Source organism: Sorex fumeus, unplaced genomic scaffold (genome assembly GCF_029834395.1).
Source record: "Sorex fumeus unplaced genomic scaffold, SorFum_2.1 ptg000098l, whole genome shotgun sequence".
NCBI lineage: Eukaryota > Metazoa > Chordata > Mammalia > Eulipotyphla > Soricidae > Sorex > Sorex fumeus.
In genome coordinates this window covers 33,629,274-33,651,160 of record NW_026606155.1, presented here as the reverse complement: position 1 = coordinate 33,651,160, position 21,887 = coordinate 33,629,274, and the positions used below count along the sequence as shown (strand labels likewise).

The 21,887-nt window shown below is 35.3% G+C and overlaps 1 protein-coding gene across 3 annotated transcripts in view; it reads left to right on the top strand.

The window, feature by feature from the left end:
• The window catches only part of SYT16 (synaptotagmin 16), a 367,718-nt gene that overhangs the window by 194,436 nt on the left and 151,395 nt on the right, over nucleotides 1-21,887 (top strand). Inside the window, exon 3 of one of the 3 annotated variants that reach the window (XM_056133186.1) lies at nucleotides 19,828-20,494. The exons of the other annotated variants lie outside the window; for them this stretch is intronic. Within the exon in view, the coding sequence (XP_055989161.1) occupies nucleotides 19,972-20,494 (523 nt within the window). The 5' untranslated portion in view covers nucleotides 19,828-19,971. The remainder of the gene's footprint in view (nucleotides 1-19,827; nucleotides 20,495-21,887) is intronic. 3 annotated transcript variants of the gene reach the window in all.

Sequence of the window (21,887 nt, the reverse complement as noted above, 5' to 3'; positions counted from 1 at the left end):
AGTGAGGATACTTGGGGACATTGGAGGTGGAAAATGTGTACTGGCGGCAGGATGGGTGTTCGATAATTGCATGACTGAAACTCAAACATGAAAGCTTTGTAACTATATCTCATGTGATTTAATAAAAGTATTCATCCTTTCAGTATTATTTATTGGGGAAATTTTTGTTATGTTGTTTAGTGTTCTGAGTGTTGGTAATGAAATAGTGGATGACAGAGAGTAAGAGAGAGGAGAGAGAGAGAAAAAGGGAGAGAGAGATAGGAAAATGGTTCAAAAGGGCTGGAACGTAAGTTTCATTTGTAATGTGTCATCTCTGATAACTTCATGGTTTCATTGACACTGGGAACAGCTCAAATACAGAATTTGCAGTGGCCCCTGTGCACCACAGGAGGAGTCCTCAAAACAAAAAACCAACAAAAACAAAAATAAGAAAAACTTCTTATTTTCTTGAAAACAGCATTTTTGAGTAAGGGCAGACTAAAACAAAATGACAAAACAGAAACAAACAATGCCCTAAAAATAAAGAAGCAAGTGTACTAATAGTAGATTACTTAGAATTCTATAAGAACCTAAAATAAAGACTAAGAATATAAATAAAGACTAAGCAGGGTGGAAAAATTTGCTTCAGATACTGGTTTTCTCTTTCTGGGAATATGCATATATTGATCTATTTTTCTGGGGAATTCTTACCAGTAGAGCTTCTAATGACCATGACTAGCTTATCCTATACTACATATCATATGTGTGTTTGTGTGTTGGGGGGATTAATGGAGAGGGAGGAACAGAAAGGGGGGAAAGAAGATAAGGAAGAGAGAAAGTCTGAGGTAGATTATATTAAGGAATTAGTTATTATTATGCAGGCTGAAAAATATAAAATCAACAGGATATGCTGATAGTCCAGAAGCTCAGGGAAAAGCTAATTTATAGTTAAAGTCTAAAGATAGTTTGCTAAGAGACTTTTTTCCTGCTGTGGGAGGTTAGTTTCCATTCTCTAATGGTCTTGAATTAAGACCCCCCCACATTATGGAAGCAATCTGTTTAATATATACTACACCATTTAAAATATTAATCTCACCCACAAAACATACCTTTATAGAAATATTCACAGTGACACTGGAGCAAACATTTTGGCATTATAGCCTGGTCAAATTGAACACATAAAATTAAATACTATAGGTTCTTGCTTACTATATACATTTATATTCTTGTTTCCTTCATTGTATTACGGTAGGAAGGTTGAAAAATGATAGAAAATATTTTATTATGGAACATTTCATAATATAGGAAAGTAGAAAGAATAGAATAAAAACTCTATCTGACAATCGCACAGAGTTGGCAGTTACTATTAACAAAGATCACTCATTTCTAAATTTCCTTATTTTTCATGCCAAGAGAAAGTAGATCTGTCCCTTTTAAATTTTGTATCCTTCGCTATTTGTTTTGAGAATGGGTATTGTCCATTGAAATTTTGAGGATGGGTATTGTTCCCTCAAGAATTTGACTGAGCAAACAAACATGTTATTCAGATAACTGATTGTTATAGATGGGGAGGACCTTGATTTGGTTGAGGAAAGCAACAGTCTTTCAATAGATCTGGGCAGACATATTTATGAAATATGAGCAGCTCTGCTTTCTGAGCTATTTACATAAGGGTGTCTTATGTGTTACCTTAGAAACAGATTCTTCTGGTGGCATTCAAGCTTCCTCTGTGATGCTAAGATATTAATAAAAACAAATCTGAAGCTTTCCAAAAGTATGAATTTCTGTGGAAATGTTTAACACCTAAGTTTGAGGACTCCTAAACATACATACTTTACCATTTCAAAAGCTACAGAGAATTTCCTTTATGATTCTTACCAGCGACTGTATAGCATATGGGCATATAATATTGTGCATTGAGTCCTAGGTCTGATTTATTGGGAGGAAGCTATAGGACTTTTGCATGTGAAATATACATAGCATGGAATTTTATGACTAAGAGACCAAACAGTAGCACCCAATAAGGTGTTTACTGCTTGCTGGACTGAATTTCTCTTTGTACTCCTTGCAACATTGGACTCTGGTATGGATGGAGGAGATCTTAAACACACAGGAGCGATAGCACAGCGGGTAGGGCATTCGCCTTACAAGCGGCCAACATGGCCGACCCGAGTTCGATTCCTCCGCCCCTCTCGGAGAGCCCGGCAAGCTACCGAGAGTATTCGATATGCCAAACACAGTAACAACAAAGTCTCCAATGGAGACGTTACTGGGCCCGCTCGAGCAAATCGACGATCAACGGGAGGGCCTTATTTTAGAGGGTGGGTAAGGGGCAGGTGGTCATATGCCTTGCTTTAGCAACTGTGTGGTGAAGGAGATAGAACCTGGGCTCGGTATTCAAAGCTTGTGCTCCAACCGCTGAACCATATCTCCAGCTCTCAACACACCTTTCCTTGAAGATAAGTGACAGTGTCATACTGATTTTACAGTAACTTTTAGAGATTTTGATATAGTAGAGATGAATATGTCATTTTTATTTGTGTGTAAGTTTAGAGTTGTGCACTTGCATATGAGAAAGAATGGCATTGTTAATAATAGTTGTTCTCTTAGTACTGTCTTCCTGCAATACATTCTGCTGAAAAAATAGCATAAGAGGCTTAAGTTTGTCAGAAGACTCACTAAGAAGTGGGGATTTGTGCTTCTCTTGACAGTAAGACAGTGACTCTCATTGTACCTTAGGAAAACTCGTGTTTAAAACAATTTAGTTGATGGGTGGACAACAAGGAGTAAGGAGTAAACAAGGAGTAAGGATTATTATTTTAGAAGAAAAAGGCAATAGTAATACAGATCACAGTGTCTGCATTGAAGTGTGTATTTGAGTTTTTCTGCTTAACCAGTTTTTTGAATAATCAGCTCTAAACTATTTATTGGAGTAATTTCATCAGTTTTATTTTTTTCTTTTTGCTTTTTGGGTCATACCAGGCGATTCACAGGGTTACTCCTGGATCTGCACTCAGGAATTACTCCTGGCGGTGCTCAGAGGACCATATGGGATGCTGGGAACCAAATCTGGGTCGGCTGCGCACAAGGCAAACACCCTACCCACTGTACTATGGCTCCAGTCTCCTCATCAGTTTTCTTAGCTTGACAGTAAATTAAAATAAAAGGGCATATCTACGGTTTTTATACATTCCAATAAAAATATTCACATTCCATTAAAGCCCACTTAAAGGAAGAAATGCCTCTTTAAAAAGAACTTATTGCAAGTCTATATTATTCCAGGTTTTTTAATTGAGGTTTAATGAGTAGGTGGAAGGTATTACTTGAAATGACTGAATCTTGAAATTCAAACAACATTTTGATATTATTTTCTTGGTTTTTATGTACTGGGTCCTCAAAGCACTTAATACTTGGGAAAATTAATGTCAGTTTTATGAAAAGAAATTGCTCTCTCTTTAAAAATTGGTTTAATTTTTTTTCCTCATCTAGCGAGTACTGACTACAGAATAGTGATTTACAATTGTCATTTCTTAAAAGCACAGGCCACTTTTGATATGCATTAACTTCAAGGCATTTGGATATCTCTTCTAAAATGATTTGAAACAAAATATAAATCATATTATAGGCACATTACATAAAGTGAGGAGAAGTTTTCAATACTTATCTAGACTCAGAAAGTTCTTTTATTGGTTTCTATTTTCTGGAATCTCTCCATCTTCTGCTCCAAACAAGTCATGCATATGAAAATTGACCTTGATAGATTATCATTCTGTGTTGGAACAATGGCAATCTTTTAACATTTTAGTTTTTTCTATGGACTGGCTTCATATTAAATGGCCTAAGCAGTAATAGAGGTTTCTTGTTTTTGTGGTATTAATTTTAAGAACATTTCAGAGAAAGAGTTTTATATAGATAGCGCCAAAGTTTTGAAATTTAAGCAAAATGCATATTTTTGTGTGGAACTGTGTTTGGAAATGGGATGCTGCATGAAATTATATCTTTTACGTTAGTGTATGGACCCCTTACTATTATCTGCTTGTTATAGGGCTTGTTATATTTGCTTTCTTTTAGAATTAAATATTAGAATTTTTTTCTACTGGAAGGTGTAATCCCATTCATTATGATAGTAGTAAATCCTACTTGAATTGAGCTGCTAGTAGAACATAGAGGTGCTTGCTATTGCTCAGCTAGTATACTTCCATGTACTTTAGTAAGAAATTTTAAGGATTTAATGAGTAGGGAAAAAAAGGAAAAGGTAGGCATCACTGGTTTAAAACAGATGTAGCACCTGGAGAGATAGTGCAATAGGCTTACCTCGCATATGATCAACCTGGGTATAATTCCTGGCACCTTATATGGTTCTCATGCCCCTATAGAAGTGATCCTTGAGCACAGATCCAGGAGTAAACCCTAAGCGAGCATTTGAGCTCAACCAACTAGACATAATCTTCAAAACTACATGTAATGATATACAACAGTTTACCCATGTATGCAGAATTAATGAAGAACATTTTTATCTATCCATGTTGTGCTTTAGTAAGCACTGAAACAATTATTATCAGTGCTTAAGTGAAATTATCATCTGTAGAAAGAGAAACATGATCATGAATGGTATATTTTCATATATCCTATGACGGGGCCACTTTGTCAGACTTGAGAGTCTTCAAATATTACTTCTCCAAGCCACTTATGTTTGTAACCACAAAGATCCCATTTAAGCTGTTGCTTTTGATCAGATCCCAGGGGATCTGTTCAGTAATGTTTGCCAGACACAAAAGTATTGACATTATCATGTCATTAGCATCAATAGTCTAAGATTCCAGTCATCAGAGAACCCAGGAGACCTCATTTTGATAAACCACTAATGAAGGAGATAAAATGTGAAGCAATAGTTATTTTAGTAATGAACAATTTTACTACATGCTTAGTTTAAAGCTTATATAGGAAACAGGAAAAAGTGGAATATTTGATAGTTTTGATTTAGAATGAGAGCATTGATATGTTTTTTCAAAGAAGAGGATCAGTCAATATAATAAAGTGAGGTTATATCTTAGAACTTAACAGAAACATGTACAATGAGTTCTTAATGGGTACATTTTAGTTATAAATGAAAATTTCTTTTGACATTAGTTTATATGACTGTATATATTTTAGCAGTACAATTTCATTCCTCTTCAAAATAGGTTGCCACAGCACAAGTACTACTAAATTACCAATATCTCTTTACTACAGTCCATTGGACTTCCTTCTTATCACTAATATAGTAGGAACCAGATTGAAATGAGTTATTGTTGATTGCAGAATATCTTTCAGAGAAAGAAAAATCACCAACATGTGCTATTTATAACACTGGCAGTAGGGGATAAGTAAATCTTTCAAAATTTTTTGTAAGTGCTCTTACAAATTATTTTTTATATAAATATACCCCTTAGTCCTATAGGCTAGCTTCTATATTAAGAAACCTAATTTTTAGAGGTCTATTGAAATAAGTTCAATTGATTCAGTAAAGTGTCTTCTATTATTGATATGGATGCTAAATTATAGAATTCTAGAAGTCTGTAGACTATATATGAGTAAAGCAAAATTATTTCAGTGTGTTGGATGTGAGGAGTGAAAAAAGGTCTGAAGAAGAGTTTCTAAGGGGAGCTCATGAAGACCCTCATAAAGAATGTTATTTGTAGGGAATATTGACAGCTTGCCAAATGCAAGTCTGTCATCTTGCCGGTGAGAAAATGGAAGTATAGGGAATTAAGCATCTCTCTTATCTCAACTTGGTGCAGAAGTGGAACTGGCTCAGGGTGCCTCATTTGTCTTAGTGTTATTTCTCTCATCTTTCATAATCTTTAAAGATTGAGCCCATTTATAAGCAATGATACAGTAAAGAAAAATTAGAAAGATGGAAATTTTATTGGTAGTACCTGGCGGTGGGAATGAGGGTTAATTCTGTATAATCATGGGAGATCTTATTACAGTGATAAAATGGTCTAATATTAGTTTAGAATGACTGTTGTACAAATCAAAATACCCAATAAAATACTGAGCCATACATTTTAGAATAGGTGAATTTTATGACCCACAAACAAGTCCTTAACAAAACCTTGCACTCAAAGTGTGTTGATGGACTAATAGTATCAGCATTACCTAGAGGTTAATTAAAAAGAAAAACTTGGTGATGAGTGTGATGCTGGAATTATATGCATGTGAAACTATTACTAACAGTATCGGAAACCATGGAATCTCGATCAATAAAAACTTTTAAATACAAAAAAATGTAGGCTGCTACCTTAACTTGCATTTTAAAAAAGAGTTGGATGGTTTTTGCATTTGCCAGTGTTGAGGGACTATTTCAAACTGTACTTTGGGTATGCTTCTGGCAGTATCATCTTCTTCATTGGAAGATCATGTGGTGCGGGACCAAAACAGGGCCATATTCATGAAAATCATAAGTTCAGTCCCTTGAGTGATATCTTTGGTCCTATCCTAATCTATTAATGGGAAAAATGTTAAGGTAGAGAATTCCCTGAAATATTTTGATGATGATATCTAATTTATCCAGCTGTTCATAACATTCTTTTTGACATAGATATAGAAATCAACTTTACCTTAACTACTATAAAACTCTTACAGATGTAACATTTATGTTGTTTTCTATATTCAATTATAATTTTTTCACCATATTCAATTATATTCTTATACTTATGGAGAATACATAAAAAGCATATTTTCTTGAGATATAGAGTGTTACATATGATTATTAAATCTGTACTTTCATAGATTTTTATTTAAAAAGTGGCTGCTCGATACTTCTATTGCAAACTAAAACACCCTAAAGGAAAGAGAGAGCAAAAGAGGATGCCCTAAACAGAGGTGGGGTGGGGTGGGCTAGGGGGGATGGGCTGGAGGGGTGGGAGGGCTACTGGGATCATTGGTGGTGGAGAATGGGCACTGGTAGAGGGATGGTTACTCAATCATTGTATAACTGAAACTCAAGCATGAAAGTTTGTAAGTCTACAACTGTACTTCATGGCGTTTCACTAATAAAAAAAATAAAAAAATAAAAAATATTTTGGGTAGTGGCAATAGTACAGTGGGTAGTGTGTTTGCCTTGATGTGAGGCCAACCTGGGTTCTATCCCTGGCATCCCTTATGGTTCCCTGAGCACCTCCAGAAGTAATTCCTGAGTGCAAAGCCAGAAAGAACCCTTGAGTATTTCTAGGTATAGCCCAAAAAACTCCCCCAAAAGATGATTTTTGGTATTTATTGAAAATTTAAAAAATTGAGTATATAAAATGCATTAAAATTAAATATTATAATATTTTGTGTGGATAGCCAAGAACTTTTGCATATTTCATCACTGCAATAAGATCTCACATGATCATACTGAATTAACACTCCTTCCCATCCCTCGCCCACTGATGGTCACTCAACCAGATGCTTGGACTAAAGTAATGACAAGAATTAACCTACTAAAAAAAATTAACCTATTACCACATCTTATGGGCTCTCTAGTTTAGTGAGAAAGAGTAGATGGAAGAAATAATGCATAGTAATCACTAAGCTACAAGTAAGAGGTATTAGGATTAGGGGGTGTTCAGATGGGTATTGGAAACAAATTAAGAAAATGTTGAAGGAGAGCTTTCTCAGCTTTGGGAAGATCCTGGATAGATGCTGAAAGAAGGTTGTGAGGTGCCAAAAAGAAGAAAGCAAATAGAGTGGCAAGACAGGGTCAATCATGAATGGCCTTCCAAGTCTGTGGATGATTTAAAATTTATCCTAGATACAAAGGAAAGTAATTTTATTAAATTATTTTTATTTAAGTAACATTGCAGTGTGCCATTTTGTGTTTTGGGGGGTCCATAATTATATATATATTATATTAAGTTAACAACTAAAAGTACATTTCCATACATTGAATGACATAACAAGTATGTGTCTTAAAATAATTGTGAAGGCTATTGTGTGGAAACAGGGTAGGTAGGAATGAATGCAAGGTCACTTAAGAGGTGATTGAACTGGCTCATATGAGAAATAATGGGAATTGGATTCAGGTATTGTCTGTGAACATGGATAAAAGCAGATAAATGTAAGTGATTTTTTTTTGATAGGAAGAATGGGTATGCCTATGTAAGAAATTATACATAAAAGATAAGAATTTGTTAAATATTACTTTTAGTTTTCCACTTTATATGACTGTTACACCATGCAAATGGCAAAAGAAAATGATAGAAATGCACAAAAATAGAATGGGTTGAAGTGAAAAAATAGAAATTATTTAACCCCTCTTTAAAGACAGTTTTTTAAACAAGGTTGATAGATGTTACAGTTATAATTAATAAAAAGCTAATACTAAATGATCGCTGATATGTAGAGTATTGCTTTATATATCCCCAGAGGGCTATAATTACCTTACTTCCATAATTTTCTCCTTATTTTGAGGCCTAGCACATTTTCACAAGTGATCCAAATGGTGTTTCTATCTCTTCTCTTGGGACAAAAATCAGCAATCTTGTGATCTCTTAATCTGGGAGCAATTTCTTTTAATTGTACTTGAAATTTACCTTCCTTAATTTCATCAAATTCCCTTATGATGAAATTCCTTCATACTGATGATATTATCACCAACATCAGAACCTCCTTTAGTTGGGCCCAGTTGGTATGTATAATGGAACACAAGTGTACTCTTGTCTAGGAACTGTTGTGTAGTCAGAATGAATCAAATGAAATTCTTTCTTATTTTTATTGGGTCTTTAAAAAGTTTCAAATGTACATATAATTATTTTTAAAATTCTTGATACAAATTATATGGTAATCTGAACATGGATTTTTGTACAAGAGAAATAACAGGGTTTTTTTTGACAGGGAAGAAAAAGATATTAAGAGCATCCAGATAGGAAAGGAAGATGTCAAACTCTCACTGTTTGCAGATGACATGATACTATTACTTAGAGAACCTTAAAGCATCTAGCAAAAATAGATCTAGAAACAATAGATTTGTATAGTAGAGTGGCAGGTTGCGAAATTAAAACAAAAAAGTCCATGGTTTTCCTATATAAAACAATGAAAGAGAAGAAGTGATATTAAAAAAAAATCCAGTCCAGCCACAGGCTCTAGGTGAAAAGGAAGCTCAGATAGAGAAGAGAGTACCAAATGAAGGGTGTTGTGAGGGCCCTCCCAGGGTGGGAGAAGCATGCTAAAAGTAGTCGATAGACCAAACATGATTGCCACTCAAAGCCTCTCTTGCAAAACACAGTACCCAAAAGAAGAGAGAGAGAACAAGGGGGAATACCCTGCCACAGAGGCAGGATGGGACGGGGGCGGGGGGATGAGGGTGGGGGGGATGCTGGGACCCATGGGGATGGATGACGGGCACTGGTGGAGGTATGGGGACTTGATCATTGTATAACTGAATCCCAAGCACAAAATTTGTAAGCCTATAACTGTACCTCATGGTTTTTCACTAATAAAAAAAAAAAAAAGAAAAAAAAAAGAAAAAAAAAGAAAAAAAAATCCAGTTCACAATCGTGCCTCAGAAAATCAAGAATTTTGGAATCAGCTTGACTAATGAGGTAGTTTTGTAGTTTTGTAGAAACCTGTAGTTTTGCAGGTTCATAAAATGAAAGAAGACATAAGGAAATGGAGACACATCCCCTGCTCATGGAGTGGGAAAATTAACATTGTCAAAATGGCAATGCTTCCCAAAGAATCATACAGATTCAATGTGGTCCCTATAAGGATACCCATGATATTTTTCTTAGAAGTAGACAAATCCGTCCTGAAATTCATATGGAACATATAGAACGTATGGAACAAAAAATCCAATACCTAGCATTTGTTAAGACAAGCTCCAGCTAACAATTTGAAATATATCATAATATCCAAAAGGAGAGAGACAGAGTGAAAGCAAGAGAGTGAGCGAGCGAGAGAGAGAGACAGAGAGACAAAGAGACAGAGAATGCCTACCAGAGAGGCAGGCTGTGTGTGTCTATGTGTGGGGGAGGTGATGAGAGGGAAACTAGGGCACTGGTGCTGGGAAATGTACAATGGTGGAAGAAAGGGTGTTGAAATACTGTATGACTGAAACCTAATTATAAACAGCTTTGTAAATATCTATCTCACAGTGATTCAGTAATAAAATCTTAAAAAAGAGAAACAATAGTTTTCTTAAGAAAATTATGACATTGAAGTCACATTAAATAGTGTCTTCTAGAAAGACTAAATACCTTAAATACCTTCCAAGTTTTTATAAACACTGAGCATTTTTTAAAAATTTTTATTAGTGAGACATCATGAGGTACAGTTGCAGACTTACAAATTTTTGTGCTTGGGTTTCAATTATACAATGATCAAATACCCATTCCTCCACCAGTGCCCATTTCCCACTACCACGGATCCCAGTATCCCTCCCACCCCCCATCCCCCCCCATTCCACCCTGCCTCTGTGGCAGGGGATTCCCTTTTGTTCTCTCTCTCCTTTTGGGTGTTGTGGTTTGCAAAAGAGGCAATGGGTGACGATCATGTTTGGTCTATAGTCTACTTTCAGCATGCTTCTCCCATCCTGGCAGGATCGTCCCAACACCTTTGTTTGGTGTTCCCTTCTCTATCTGAGCTCCCTTTTCCCCTAGTATGTGTGGTTGTCCTCCAAGCCATGGAATAAAATTCCTGGTACTAATCTCGGCCATTCTTGGAACATAAAGTAACAAATTCTCCTATTTTGTTACTTTATGTTCCCCAGATGAGTGCAATCTTTCTATGTCTATCCCTTTCTTTCTGAGTCATTTCGCTTAACATGATACTTTCCATGTAGTACCACTTGTATGTAAATTTCATGACTTTGTTTTTTCTAACAGCTACATAGTAGTCCAAATGTACCAAAGTTTTTTTAACCAGTCATCTGTTCTTGGGCACTCAGGTTTTTTCCAGATTCTGGCTATTGTAAAGAGTGCTGCAATGAACAAACAAGTGCAGATGTCACTTCGACTATACTTTTTTGCCTTTCTGGGATATATTCCCAGGAGTGGTATTGCTGGATCAAATAGGAGAACTATTTCTAATTTTTTGAGAATCATCCATACTGTTTTCCAAAAGGGCTGAACCAGTCGGCATTCCCACCAACAGTGAAGGAGAGTCCCTTTCTCGCCACATCTGCGCCAGCACCGGTTGTTTTTGTTCTTGTGGATATGGGCCAGTCTCTGTGGTATGAAATGATATCTCATTGTGGTTTTGATCTGCATCTCCCTGATCATTAATGATGTGGAGCATTTTCTCATGTGCCTTTTAGCCATTCGGATTTCTTCTTTGTGAATGTTTCTATTCATTTCATCTCCCCATTTTTTGATGGAGTTGGATGTTTTCTTTTGTGGAGTTCAACCAGTACTTTGTATATCCTTGATATCAACCCCTTATCGGATGTGTATTTGGCGAATATCCTTTTCCATTCTGTAGACTGTCTTTGTATTTTGGTCACTGTTTCTTTGGAGGTGCAGAAGCTTCTTAGTTTAAGATAGTCCCATTTGCCTATCTCTCTTTTCACTTGCTTGGCCAGTGACGTGACATCTTTGAAGACACCATTAGCTTCTATGTCATGGAGGATTTTGCCAACTTTTTCCTCAATGTACCTTATGGATGCCGGTCTGATGTTGAGGTCTTTAGTCCACTTTGATCTTACTTTTGTACATGGCGTTAGGCAGAGATCTGAGCCCACTTTTTTTTGCATGTAGCCCTCCAACACTGAGTATTTTTGGAGTGTATATGAATTGTGTACATATATATTATATATATATATTAGTTGTTTTGGCTACACCTGGCAGTGATTAGGGATTCTCTCAGTCAGTATTCAAGGATTAATCCTGTTAGTACAATGTTAGGGACTTAGCTCAGGCCTACAATCTCTGCCTTGGTAGTAATAAATGTTTTTCAATTTTTAGGGGGATTAATAAATTTTGAGAATATTGAAAAGGTAATATTGTTATAAAGGAAAAAGACTTGAGCAATTTAATGCTCTTTTAGGGCAACTTTGGTCTTTATAAAAAGACTGAATGTGATCATAAGATCACATTCAAATTCCAAGCTGTCTATTGCAAAGTTTTCAAAAATATGTTTTAAAGTAAGCCTTCATTAATTTAAGCAGTAATAGAGGTGTTTTACACTTATTTTGGGAAATTACTTGCAACAGCCTTCATTTAAAAAGAAAAAATATGTTTTCATTGGTGAAATAGGTGACTGTGTCAAAAGAAGAGAAGTTGAAAGAGAACAAGAACAGAGTTTGGCCACAGACACTTGGATTTGAACTTCACATTCAACTGGGGAGTACCACTCAGGAAAATACCTCTACACGTTGATTTTTAATGTCTTCATGGTCTTATTAATATTGTATTGATGAATATTTGGAACAGGATAGTTAAAGCCAGAATTTGAAGACTTCTCAGCAAAAGTGGAATGGAAGTGTAGTTCCACTTGGGGGCAAATCACTTCCCCTTTCTATACTTAATTTTTTTGTTCAGCTACAGTATAGAAAATGTCAATGCCTCACAAAGGGTTTTTATTCATTTAAGTTGTTATAAAGCACCATAGACTGTGAAGTGTTTGGCAGGTGATACTATGATAGTATAGCTTTTCTTTTCCTTTTTTCTGATTTTTGGGTCACACCTGGTAATGATCAGGGGTTACTCATCACCCTGCACTTAGAAATTACTCTAGCATTGCTCCAGGGATCATGTTGGATGCTGAGGATTGAATCTGGGTTAGCCATCTTCAAGGCAAATGCCCTACGGTGTACCACCACTCCAGCCCAGTATCACATTTAATGTATTTTTACTGTTTAAAATGTCATAAATTTAAAAAAACTTTATTAGTATTTGTTATAGTCTAGACTCTTCTCTAGGTGCTCCAAGTACATTGTATAATTAGACTTATGTAAGTGAGTGGCAAGGCAGGGCATTAGTGCTGCTATTTTACGGATGAGGGTGTTTATGTATACCAGGTAACAACATGATTTGTTCCTGGCAAAATTCAGGGAAGATCTAATGCTGAGATTTATTTGTATAATCCTTAAGTAATTGCTATTTTTGTTCTCCATTTTCTTTTTTTCAGTATCTACTGATGAGAGTGTATTTTGGTTGCATGATCATTTTACGTTTTGTTTTACATTGGTTGCTTTCCTAAAGGTTCTATAGGATTGTTCATACCCTAGCAGTGACACTATGACTGAATTGTATTCATATTGTTGCTCTAATGTCCTGAATAGTTCATTTGATATTTAAAATTACAGCATTTAAAACACATTTCAGATAAATGCTTCAAAATTTTTTCATTTTAATAGCACATATTCCTACCCACGTAACAAATTTTCCTTAACAGAAAACACCTGTTAGACTTGTTTGAATTGTGTTAAAGATGTGTTGCAGCCCATCTTTATAGTTCTTAATTTGACTTCATGCATTATTCATCTTTCTTAGTTTTCTTGTCCACAATAGGTAATGCAAAACATTTTTCTCTGAAAGATATAATTGTCAAAGAATTAAAGTCTTAGGGGCTGGAGAGATAATATAGGAGTTAAAGCTCTTACCTTGCACAGGGCAAACCTTGCTTCAATCCCTGAAACCACATATATTATGTAATCTCTGAACACCATCAGGAGTTACATCTAAGCACAAAACCAGGAGCAAGCCCTAAGCATTACCAGGTGTGGAACCCAAGGGAGCTAAAAAGAATTATAGCCTTAATTTACTAAATGACCACTCTGGAAAGTCAGTGACAAAAAATTCACATTTCTGGTTAAAGTGAACCAAAGCAGTTAACTGAAGGCTATAAGAAGCCACTTTAAATAATCAGTATTCTTAAATTTTACTTAGGATAGAATAAAAAGGTAAGATTTTTCTAAGATAATTTTGGCCTTAAAATAGTGCTACTCTTTACAATAGCCAGAATCTGGAAAAAACCTGAGTGCCCAAGAACAGAAGACTGGTTAAAGAAACTTTGGTACATCTACACAATGGAGTACTGTGTAGCTGTTAGAAAAGATGAAGTCATGAAATTTACATACAAGTGGTACTACATGGAAAGTATCATGCTAAGCGAAATGAGTCAGGAAGAGAGGGATAGACATAAAAAGATTGCATTTATTTGGGGGACATAAAGTAACAAAATAGGAGATTAATACCCAAGAATAGCCGAGATCAGTACCAGGAGGATTACTCCATGGCTTAGAAGCCAGCCGGGCATTCTAGGGGAATCAGCTCGATAGAGAAGGGAGCACCAAATAAAGGGTGTTTAGAGGATCCTCCCAAGATGAGAGATGCATGCTGAAAGTAGACTATGAACCGAAAATGATTGCCACTCAATGCCTCTTTTGCAGACCTCAACACCCAAAAGGAGAGAGAGAACAGAAGGGAATTCCCTGCCACAGAGACAGGGTGGGATGGGGTGGGGGGATGGGGATGGGAGGGATACTGGGATCCGTGGTGGTGGAAAATGGGTACTGGTGGAGGGATGGGTATTTGATCATTGTATAATCGAAACCCAAGCACAAAAATCTGTAAGTCTACAACTGTACCTCATGGTGTTTCACTAATAAAAATTAAAAAAAAATAGTGCTAAATGTTAGCACTCATTAAATAGATGAAGTTGTATAAGCTATTGGAATTTGATTATTTAGGGATCATATATTGGAAAATAACATAATCAATTGTATTTTTTCCTCTCAGAATGTATTTCTTCAAGAACTGATAATTCTTTTAAAATCATCCAGCATATAGGCTCCCACTATAGCTTTTACCAAAACAACAGATTTTTTTTTTAAAGCACAGCTCCTAGAAGCTGATATTTTTTCTTAGGTCATAACTTTCCCCTCCTCCCTAGCATCTGTTATCAGAAAGGAAAAAAAATGGGTTCAGAAAGACATAACTAACTCTTTTAGGGAGCATGAGCATTATTCTGGCTATGAAATGCTTCTGTTCACAATTATTCTTGGGGAGGATGATCACAACATGTGAGAGAGCATGTGGCTCAGGAATTTGATAGCTTGTCCCCTTACAGAAATACAATCTGAAATACTTATTTTTCAGTCACTCCCTATATTGGAAATGACCTTAATGAAGTTAAACCTTAATGTAATTAAGAGATAAATCTAATTAACGTGTTTTTAAGAAATGGGACTGTCAATGACCTACTTCATTTTAATTTATAAATTATTAGAAGATTTTTATTAGATTGATTATTCTTGGAATTTTGACAGGTTGTAAATCTTACCCAGACCTGTTGAAATAACTTGTATGTTAAACATACACTTTTTGTTATTTTATACTTCTGCTTTTATACTTTATGTTGATAATAAAGTGTCATTAGCTATTTTGCTTTAGAAAATGAACCTTTTCAGATGTGAAAGGCCTAAAATATATCTTTCCTTATAATGCACAAACTGTGTATTTTTTTGTTTTTCTCATTGTTTTCACCCTATAATATTAGAAGTCATTTTGTTGTCTCAGCTGTAAAACATCTCCCAAAGAACTAACATACCAGCTATAGTTTTGGTATTACTCTTGCTGTTTTCTATCAATGAAATTGACAATTACTGAGGCCTCAAAGATACCGTTATGGCACCTCTGCCAGTGCCTTGCACTTTTGGTTGTAAAATACCTTAGTAAAGAATGAAAGGTCTTCAGGGTGGTTACTAAGTAATGTTTTAGATTTTAATTAAAGATATTTTGTGTATTTTGGAATAATATAACAGGACACTATAGGGTGATATCTGGGCACTTTTCTCTCAGTGTGAGAGCATCAGGCAATTGTTATTAAAAAAAAAACAGAACCAAGTCCTAAAGAGTCAACTTGCTAACTATACTTACTCACAGTGATATAATGATTTTTTGTCCTACATTGGCATATTCTTGGGTTGTAAAGATAAAATGAACTGTTAGAGGCCACCTAATGAGTAAATTCTATTTGATATATGAAAAAAAGTGAACAAATTAGGGACACTTATAATTTTTCATTGGAAGCTTCAATTCATTCATTTATTCATTTAATGATCATATACAGAGTCCCTAACCTGTGTTGGTCTTGGAGTTATGAAGTATAAACACTATCCTAATACACATGGTCTCATGGTTCATTGCTTGAAGAAGACTGGTAAATACCACATCCAGTGAAACCATATGTCATAACAGCACATTGGAAGCATTCCAAGGCACCTATGTTTGCAGGTGTAGTTAACATAGGAAATAATAGATGTTTCATTGTGATAAGCACATTCCCAAGAGTATTTGAAGGGAAAAGGCATCCTGGATAGAGCAAAAAAATCAGAAAAGAGCACAGTCACTTTGGGAAATACTACGGGTACGAATGTGCATAGTGTTTTATAGTGGAAAGCATTGAGGGATGATTGAGTCCTCATGTGTGTCAGCTTTAAGGGGACAGCTTACATGTGGTTGAACATTCATCACCAGTACAGAAGGAAGATCTCTGCATGTTGTAAAGATTTTGAAATAGATCCTAGCTTGTTGATAAATAGGTACTCATCTTAGTCCCTTTTCCCTTGTCCTGTTATATCCCTCCCTATCTTCTTCACATACTGTGAGACAGAAATTAAGAGTTGGCTCCTCGTGGAGGCCTTCAGGTTCCCTCCAGCACTGAGATCAGCTAGACATGTAATGATGTTTTGGGGGAAACATCCTTCTTTCTTTTGTTTCTCTAGTAAAGAATGTATGCTTTATCTTAACAGGAGAGCTTGCAAGTTAAAATGACTCCAGGGATAGACAGGCTACATAGATCTGAGAGCGGTAAGTAGAATAAGCAACAGAGGTGAGGTGAGGGATTTAGTGAGTTAAAGCTATTAAAGTTAATTAAAAAACCCATATTAAGACACATGAATAGTTTTGATTGATTGTTTGTCTATACCCACATTTTGTTATTATAAAAATAGGGAGCCATAGTGGGTTTTGTTTATTTTAACTGTATTGGGATGATATAAAATTTATTTTTAAGAAAAATTGCCAAGAGGGTTGATAGATTATAGAAGACAGAAAAAAACACCAAGATCATTGGCTATTACTTATTTTAAGTTTAGACAAGAAAATACTGACTTAAATGCAAAGATTTTTGGGTGCATGTGAAAATTGTTTTCTCTTTACAGTAAAACAATAGAAAAAATTGTTGATTCATTTAAAAAACAAAGCCATTTAAAAAAGTTTAAATACCAAAAAATAGTGGTACATCTAATGCTATGACTTTTCAGGGAATTCAAGGTCTGTGATGCCTGAGCTGATTAACTTAAGCAAAGCATTTGTGGAGAAACAAACAAAAATTTGTGGGTGGTGAAATGGGGTGAAACAAATGCTAATAGAACTACTTAATGCTCACAAGCAAGGGATTTGAGTGGTAATAGTAAGACCTTCTCAATAATTTTTCATTACCTGAACAAACTTGAAAGCATACTATTCTGGAATAGACCCTGTTCTAGGCACAACTTAAAATGGAATGTATGGAGAATTTATGGAATGCTCATATACTTCTAGAGACTGGGGTTAAGCTAGAAAATAAAAGAAAAATAAAATAGAAAATTCCTATTTCTGTCAGACTTCTGTTCAGGAGTGGAAACAGGTCACAGACTTGTTGCAAGGCAGATCTGGTGAACAAACCTAGAAGGTAGGCTAGAGACTAACTATGGATGCAATATCTGGGAAACTTAGGGAAGAGAGTTCTCTGTACAGAACATGAAGAGAGTCTTTTAATGAACCCACAACTAGCAGTGCTTGAAATGAAAGGAGGGAACATTAGAGAGAGAAATTTATGTGTACTAGAATGTTGCAGATGAGTGTTGAATCCTCATAGTGGAGGGATATGCTAGGTTTTGATCAACTGAATTAAGAATTTGTGAGACATTCAAGTGGGTCTTATTGTTGGGTGTCAGAATTACTTGAGAGGGGTGTTGAACTTGATAAATCAAGTCCAAAGCTTATTTGTTTCATCAGCTTGGGCCTCCATGTTTATTAATTCACAAGGTTTCTGACATGGTAAAGTGAGAACTACTGGCTCAATTTTAGCTTCTTCAATTATGGATCATAACCCCATATGGTGTTTAACTTAAAAAATTTTTAAATACATTTATAATTTATTATCAGTAAATTTTTGATTTGTATTCCTATTTTAAAAATTTCTATCTACTGAGATTACCTTAAATCTCAAGCTAAAAGTGGTTGTGATTAGAAAGAATTTAAGAAGCCCTGGGTTAAGTTCCAGAGATATGAGCCTGGAGAGAGATTGAGGTAATGATTGGAGAAGTATATTTTGGAGTTAAAGTGTTAATTGAAACTTATGGTTGAATTCTTCACCCCAGGGTGGCTATAAAGGGGAAGAAGAAACCATAGAACAATGAGTGGTTGCATTTATGTAGTTGTTGAGAAGATAAGGAAAAGACTGAAAGAAATACACATGAATTATTCAGTGTAAGGAGAAAGAGCCCCACACTCAGTTTCCCTTCAACTGAAATGTGTGCTCCAGGGGGACAGGGATGTCAGCATTACCTTATACCTGGCATTGTGCCCAGTCTTTCAGAGGCACTTAATCAATACTTTTTTGTTGAATGAATCAAAGCATGCATAAATGGTTATACAAAAAGATAGGGAGAAATTTTAAGGAAAATGTCAGCAATCATGTCATATTCAGTAGCCTGATGCAGGAATGAAATTTAAAGGATTTAGTCAGAAGAAAGTTATTCTGTAAGACACATGGTATATTTAAGTGTAAACAGTAAATCTGTGGGTTTTTTTCCCTGTGGGGTTTTTTTGTCATGTAAATCATTGATTTTTGAGCTATCGATCTGCATTAGAAAGGCAGTAATAAAATATCACATGATGCTCATACTTGCATATACATACATGTTACTGTGTGTACATGTTTGCTGCATACATGTATGTGTGGTATAGTGTAGATATTTAGTTCCAGGCTTCATCATATTCTGTTTCTCTGATGATATCCTGTAGCTGCCTCCTTCAGGCTGTAAATGTAGTAGAAAGAAGATCCTCTCAGGAATTTCAAAGGTTGTAGAAGGCTGTTTTGGGAGGCTAGTACATACAATGGCAACAAGACATATGTTTCTAATTAGCTGCATAATCCTCCTCCTTCTGCATAATCCAGGTCTCCTTCTCCCAAGAATAAAATATAATTTGGTCATTAAGGATAGTTCAGGGCTAAAACACAGCTGACTATCTTGCCCACAGCTGACTCGGATTTGATCCCTGGCACCATATTTGGTCACTTGAGCATCGCCATGAATGATCCCTGAGCACAAGGTCAGTAGTAAACCCTGAGAACTGCTGGATATGGCCCCAAGCCTCCCCAAAAGAATATGATAAAATTTCTAGAAATTTCATGAAAATATAAAATTTTAAGATTTCTTAAAATATTTTAAATCCAGGTGCATATTTATTTTGAAAGAATATATCATTATGTCACCAAGTAGTGATGCTTATTAGCATGCTGTTTGGGATCTGAAAATTCAAAAGAATAAGCATCTAAGATTTTATGTATTTTGAAATGTAATATCCAATAGCCTCTAAATGAAGATGCATTTATTCTTTTTCACATTTTTAAACATGGTCTATGGGGGAATAGACTTATTCTAGCCCACATAAGTGGACCCCAATACTGCTAGTGGAAGTTTTGCATGAGTCTGTAGAGGCAAGAGACACTGAAATAAATGACATTTAGTCTTTCATTGTCATTTTAATGTAGCTAATTTAAGATTTCAATATTTTTTTTTCCAAATGATATTTGGCATTGGCTGGAGGTATCTGGTGATGGGTTTGAGGTTGTAACTTCAACAGGTATAAGTATCTCTTTCCTCTGTTTCAGCTGAGAAGTTTTGAGAGTGACATATTCAGAACCATTAAGAGATCTCCAATTTAATTTCTCATCATGCTTATTCTGTAGTTGATATTAAGCCCTGAGTACTGAAGGAATGGAACAAGTGGACTAGTAGACTTGAGATAGCTGGCCATGGTTTTGGCCATGGCATCTCATGATGCTCAGAACTTCTTCCAACCTCTCACTTCCTGGATATCTCGGGCTTATGAAGCTCTCCAGCAAGCAGGTGATACATTATCTGCTTCGCTGGTTAACTTAAACAAACAAGACTCTAAACTGAGCGATGAGCTAGCCCAGAACCTAGATGATATTAAGGTTCAGGAAACTTACTTTGAAGATGAAGAACATGGCAATGCTTGGAGTCAAGAGGATGCAGATTCCTTGTTTGTTGGAGTGGATCATTTCTCCTGTTATAATAGTGATTTGCAGGACTCTACCCGAAGTTCAAAGCCCAGACTTAGCCAACATGCAAAGGACTCATATTCTATAATGTCCCAGTGGCACAATCAAACCCTTGGTGACCAAATGCCACTACATGTGCTTTCTTCTATTGCTGAGGAAGAACATCATCTTGAAAAGCAAAGGAGTGGCCTTCAAGACAGCTTTGACTGCCAGCTTTCTGGTACTTTAAAACATGTTAATGGAAAAAAGCAAGGTAAGCTAGTCAGTGATCATTTCTCTGGGTCCTTCCCAAACAACATTTATACTCTTTTATTTTGACTTGTTTTGGTTACCATAATGATTCTTTCTCTTTTATACCTTTTCACATACTGGCTTCTTATTGAGAGATTCAAATCCTTAGAAACATTTTTAGTATATGAAATTTTGGAAGACTCATGTTGGTGAGCTCCATATTCTAAAGCAATAGTTCTGAGCAAGGGAAATGGTGAAAATGTCTGTAAATTCTGTTTGAGAAGCCCCTTGTACATATGGCATGCTTAAAAATATCTTTAAAAATGTTCTTTTTTCACTAGGTTAAAAATCTCTAGATGTTTCTATATTATTCAGTGTGAAATCCTGTGCAAAAAGCCATACTTGTTGCAAAATTTAGTTGATAATGCTCCAAGAACATTTCTCACAGTGTTTCACTGAGATGTGATGTGAGATGACAGTAGATAGGAAATCTTTGAAATAAGAATAGTTTGCTTTTCTTTTAGCCTTGAATGGAAAGGACATATTTAAAACAAACTACCTATTAAGCTTTATCCCATCAGAACAGAGCATAAAATGGACTTTCAGTGTAAGAATAATGAATATGGTATGACCCTGGACCTAATTCTGTAAACATAGCTGTAGTGAGTCCTACCATGGATTTCTCATGCTCTAAACCAGTATCAGAACATTGCACCTAATAGAGGGACAGAGGTACATGATATGCAAAGTTTTACATACACGATTTGTAGCTAATTGTATACATAGAGTACACAAATTCATTTTTTCTGTGATATAAAAATGAAGTCATTAATTTTCTTTTTATTTGACGAAAGTTTACTTCTGAAATACTAGTCCATTTTTATTTTGTTATTATTTTTTAGAAAATAAAAAGGTTTATTGGAAAGTAGATGAGAAAGAAACAGTAATCCCCACTTGGGGAGGAACTTAGTATAGGAATAAGTTCACTAGTCCGTTTTTTAAGACTTCTCTTTATTTTTTAAAGCTATTTTTTACTTTATCATTTTTGGAGAAATGCTTTATCCAGATAGATAAATTACTGGTAAATGAATAAACATCATTTCACATGTTTTATATGCTCCCTTGATAGTTTTACTAGATTAAGGTAACATTGAAATGCTGGAATTAAGTAGGTAAGACAGATCAATACTCTTCCCAAATCTGATAAACTATAAATAAATGTTCAAGTCTTAACATTATATGAATAATTCTAAAAATATTTGGGGTATCAATAGTATTTGTTTTTTTTTTTGACTTAATATTTTAATTCCTATTTTAGAAAATTCCTACTGAAGTTGAACTATATTTCAAAATATTGGATCACAGTAAAATAGACAGTTACAAGGTTGTTCATGGTTGGGTTTCAGCCATCCAAT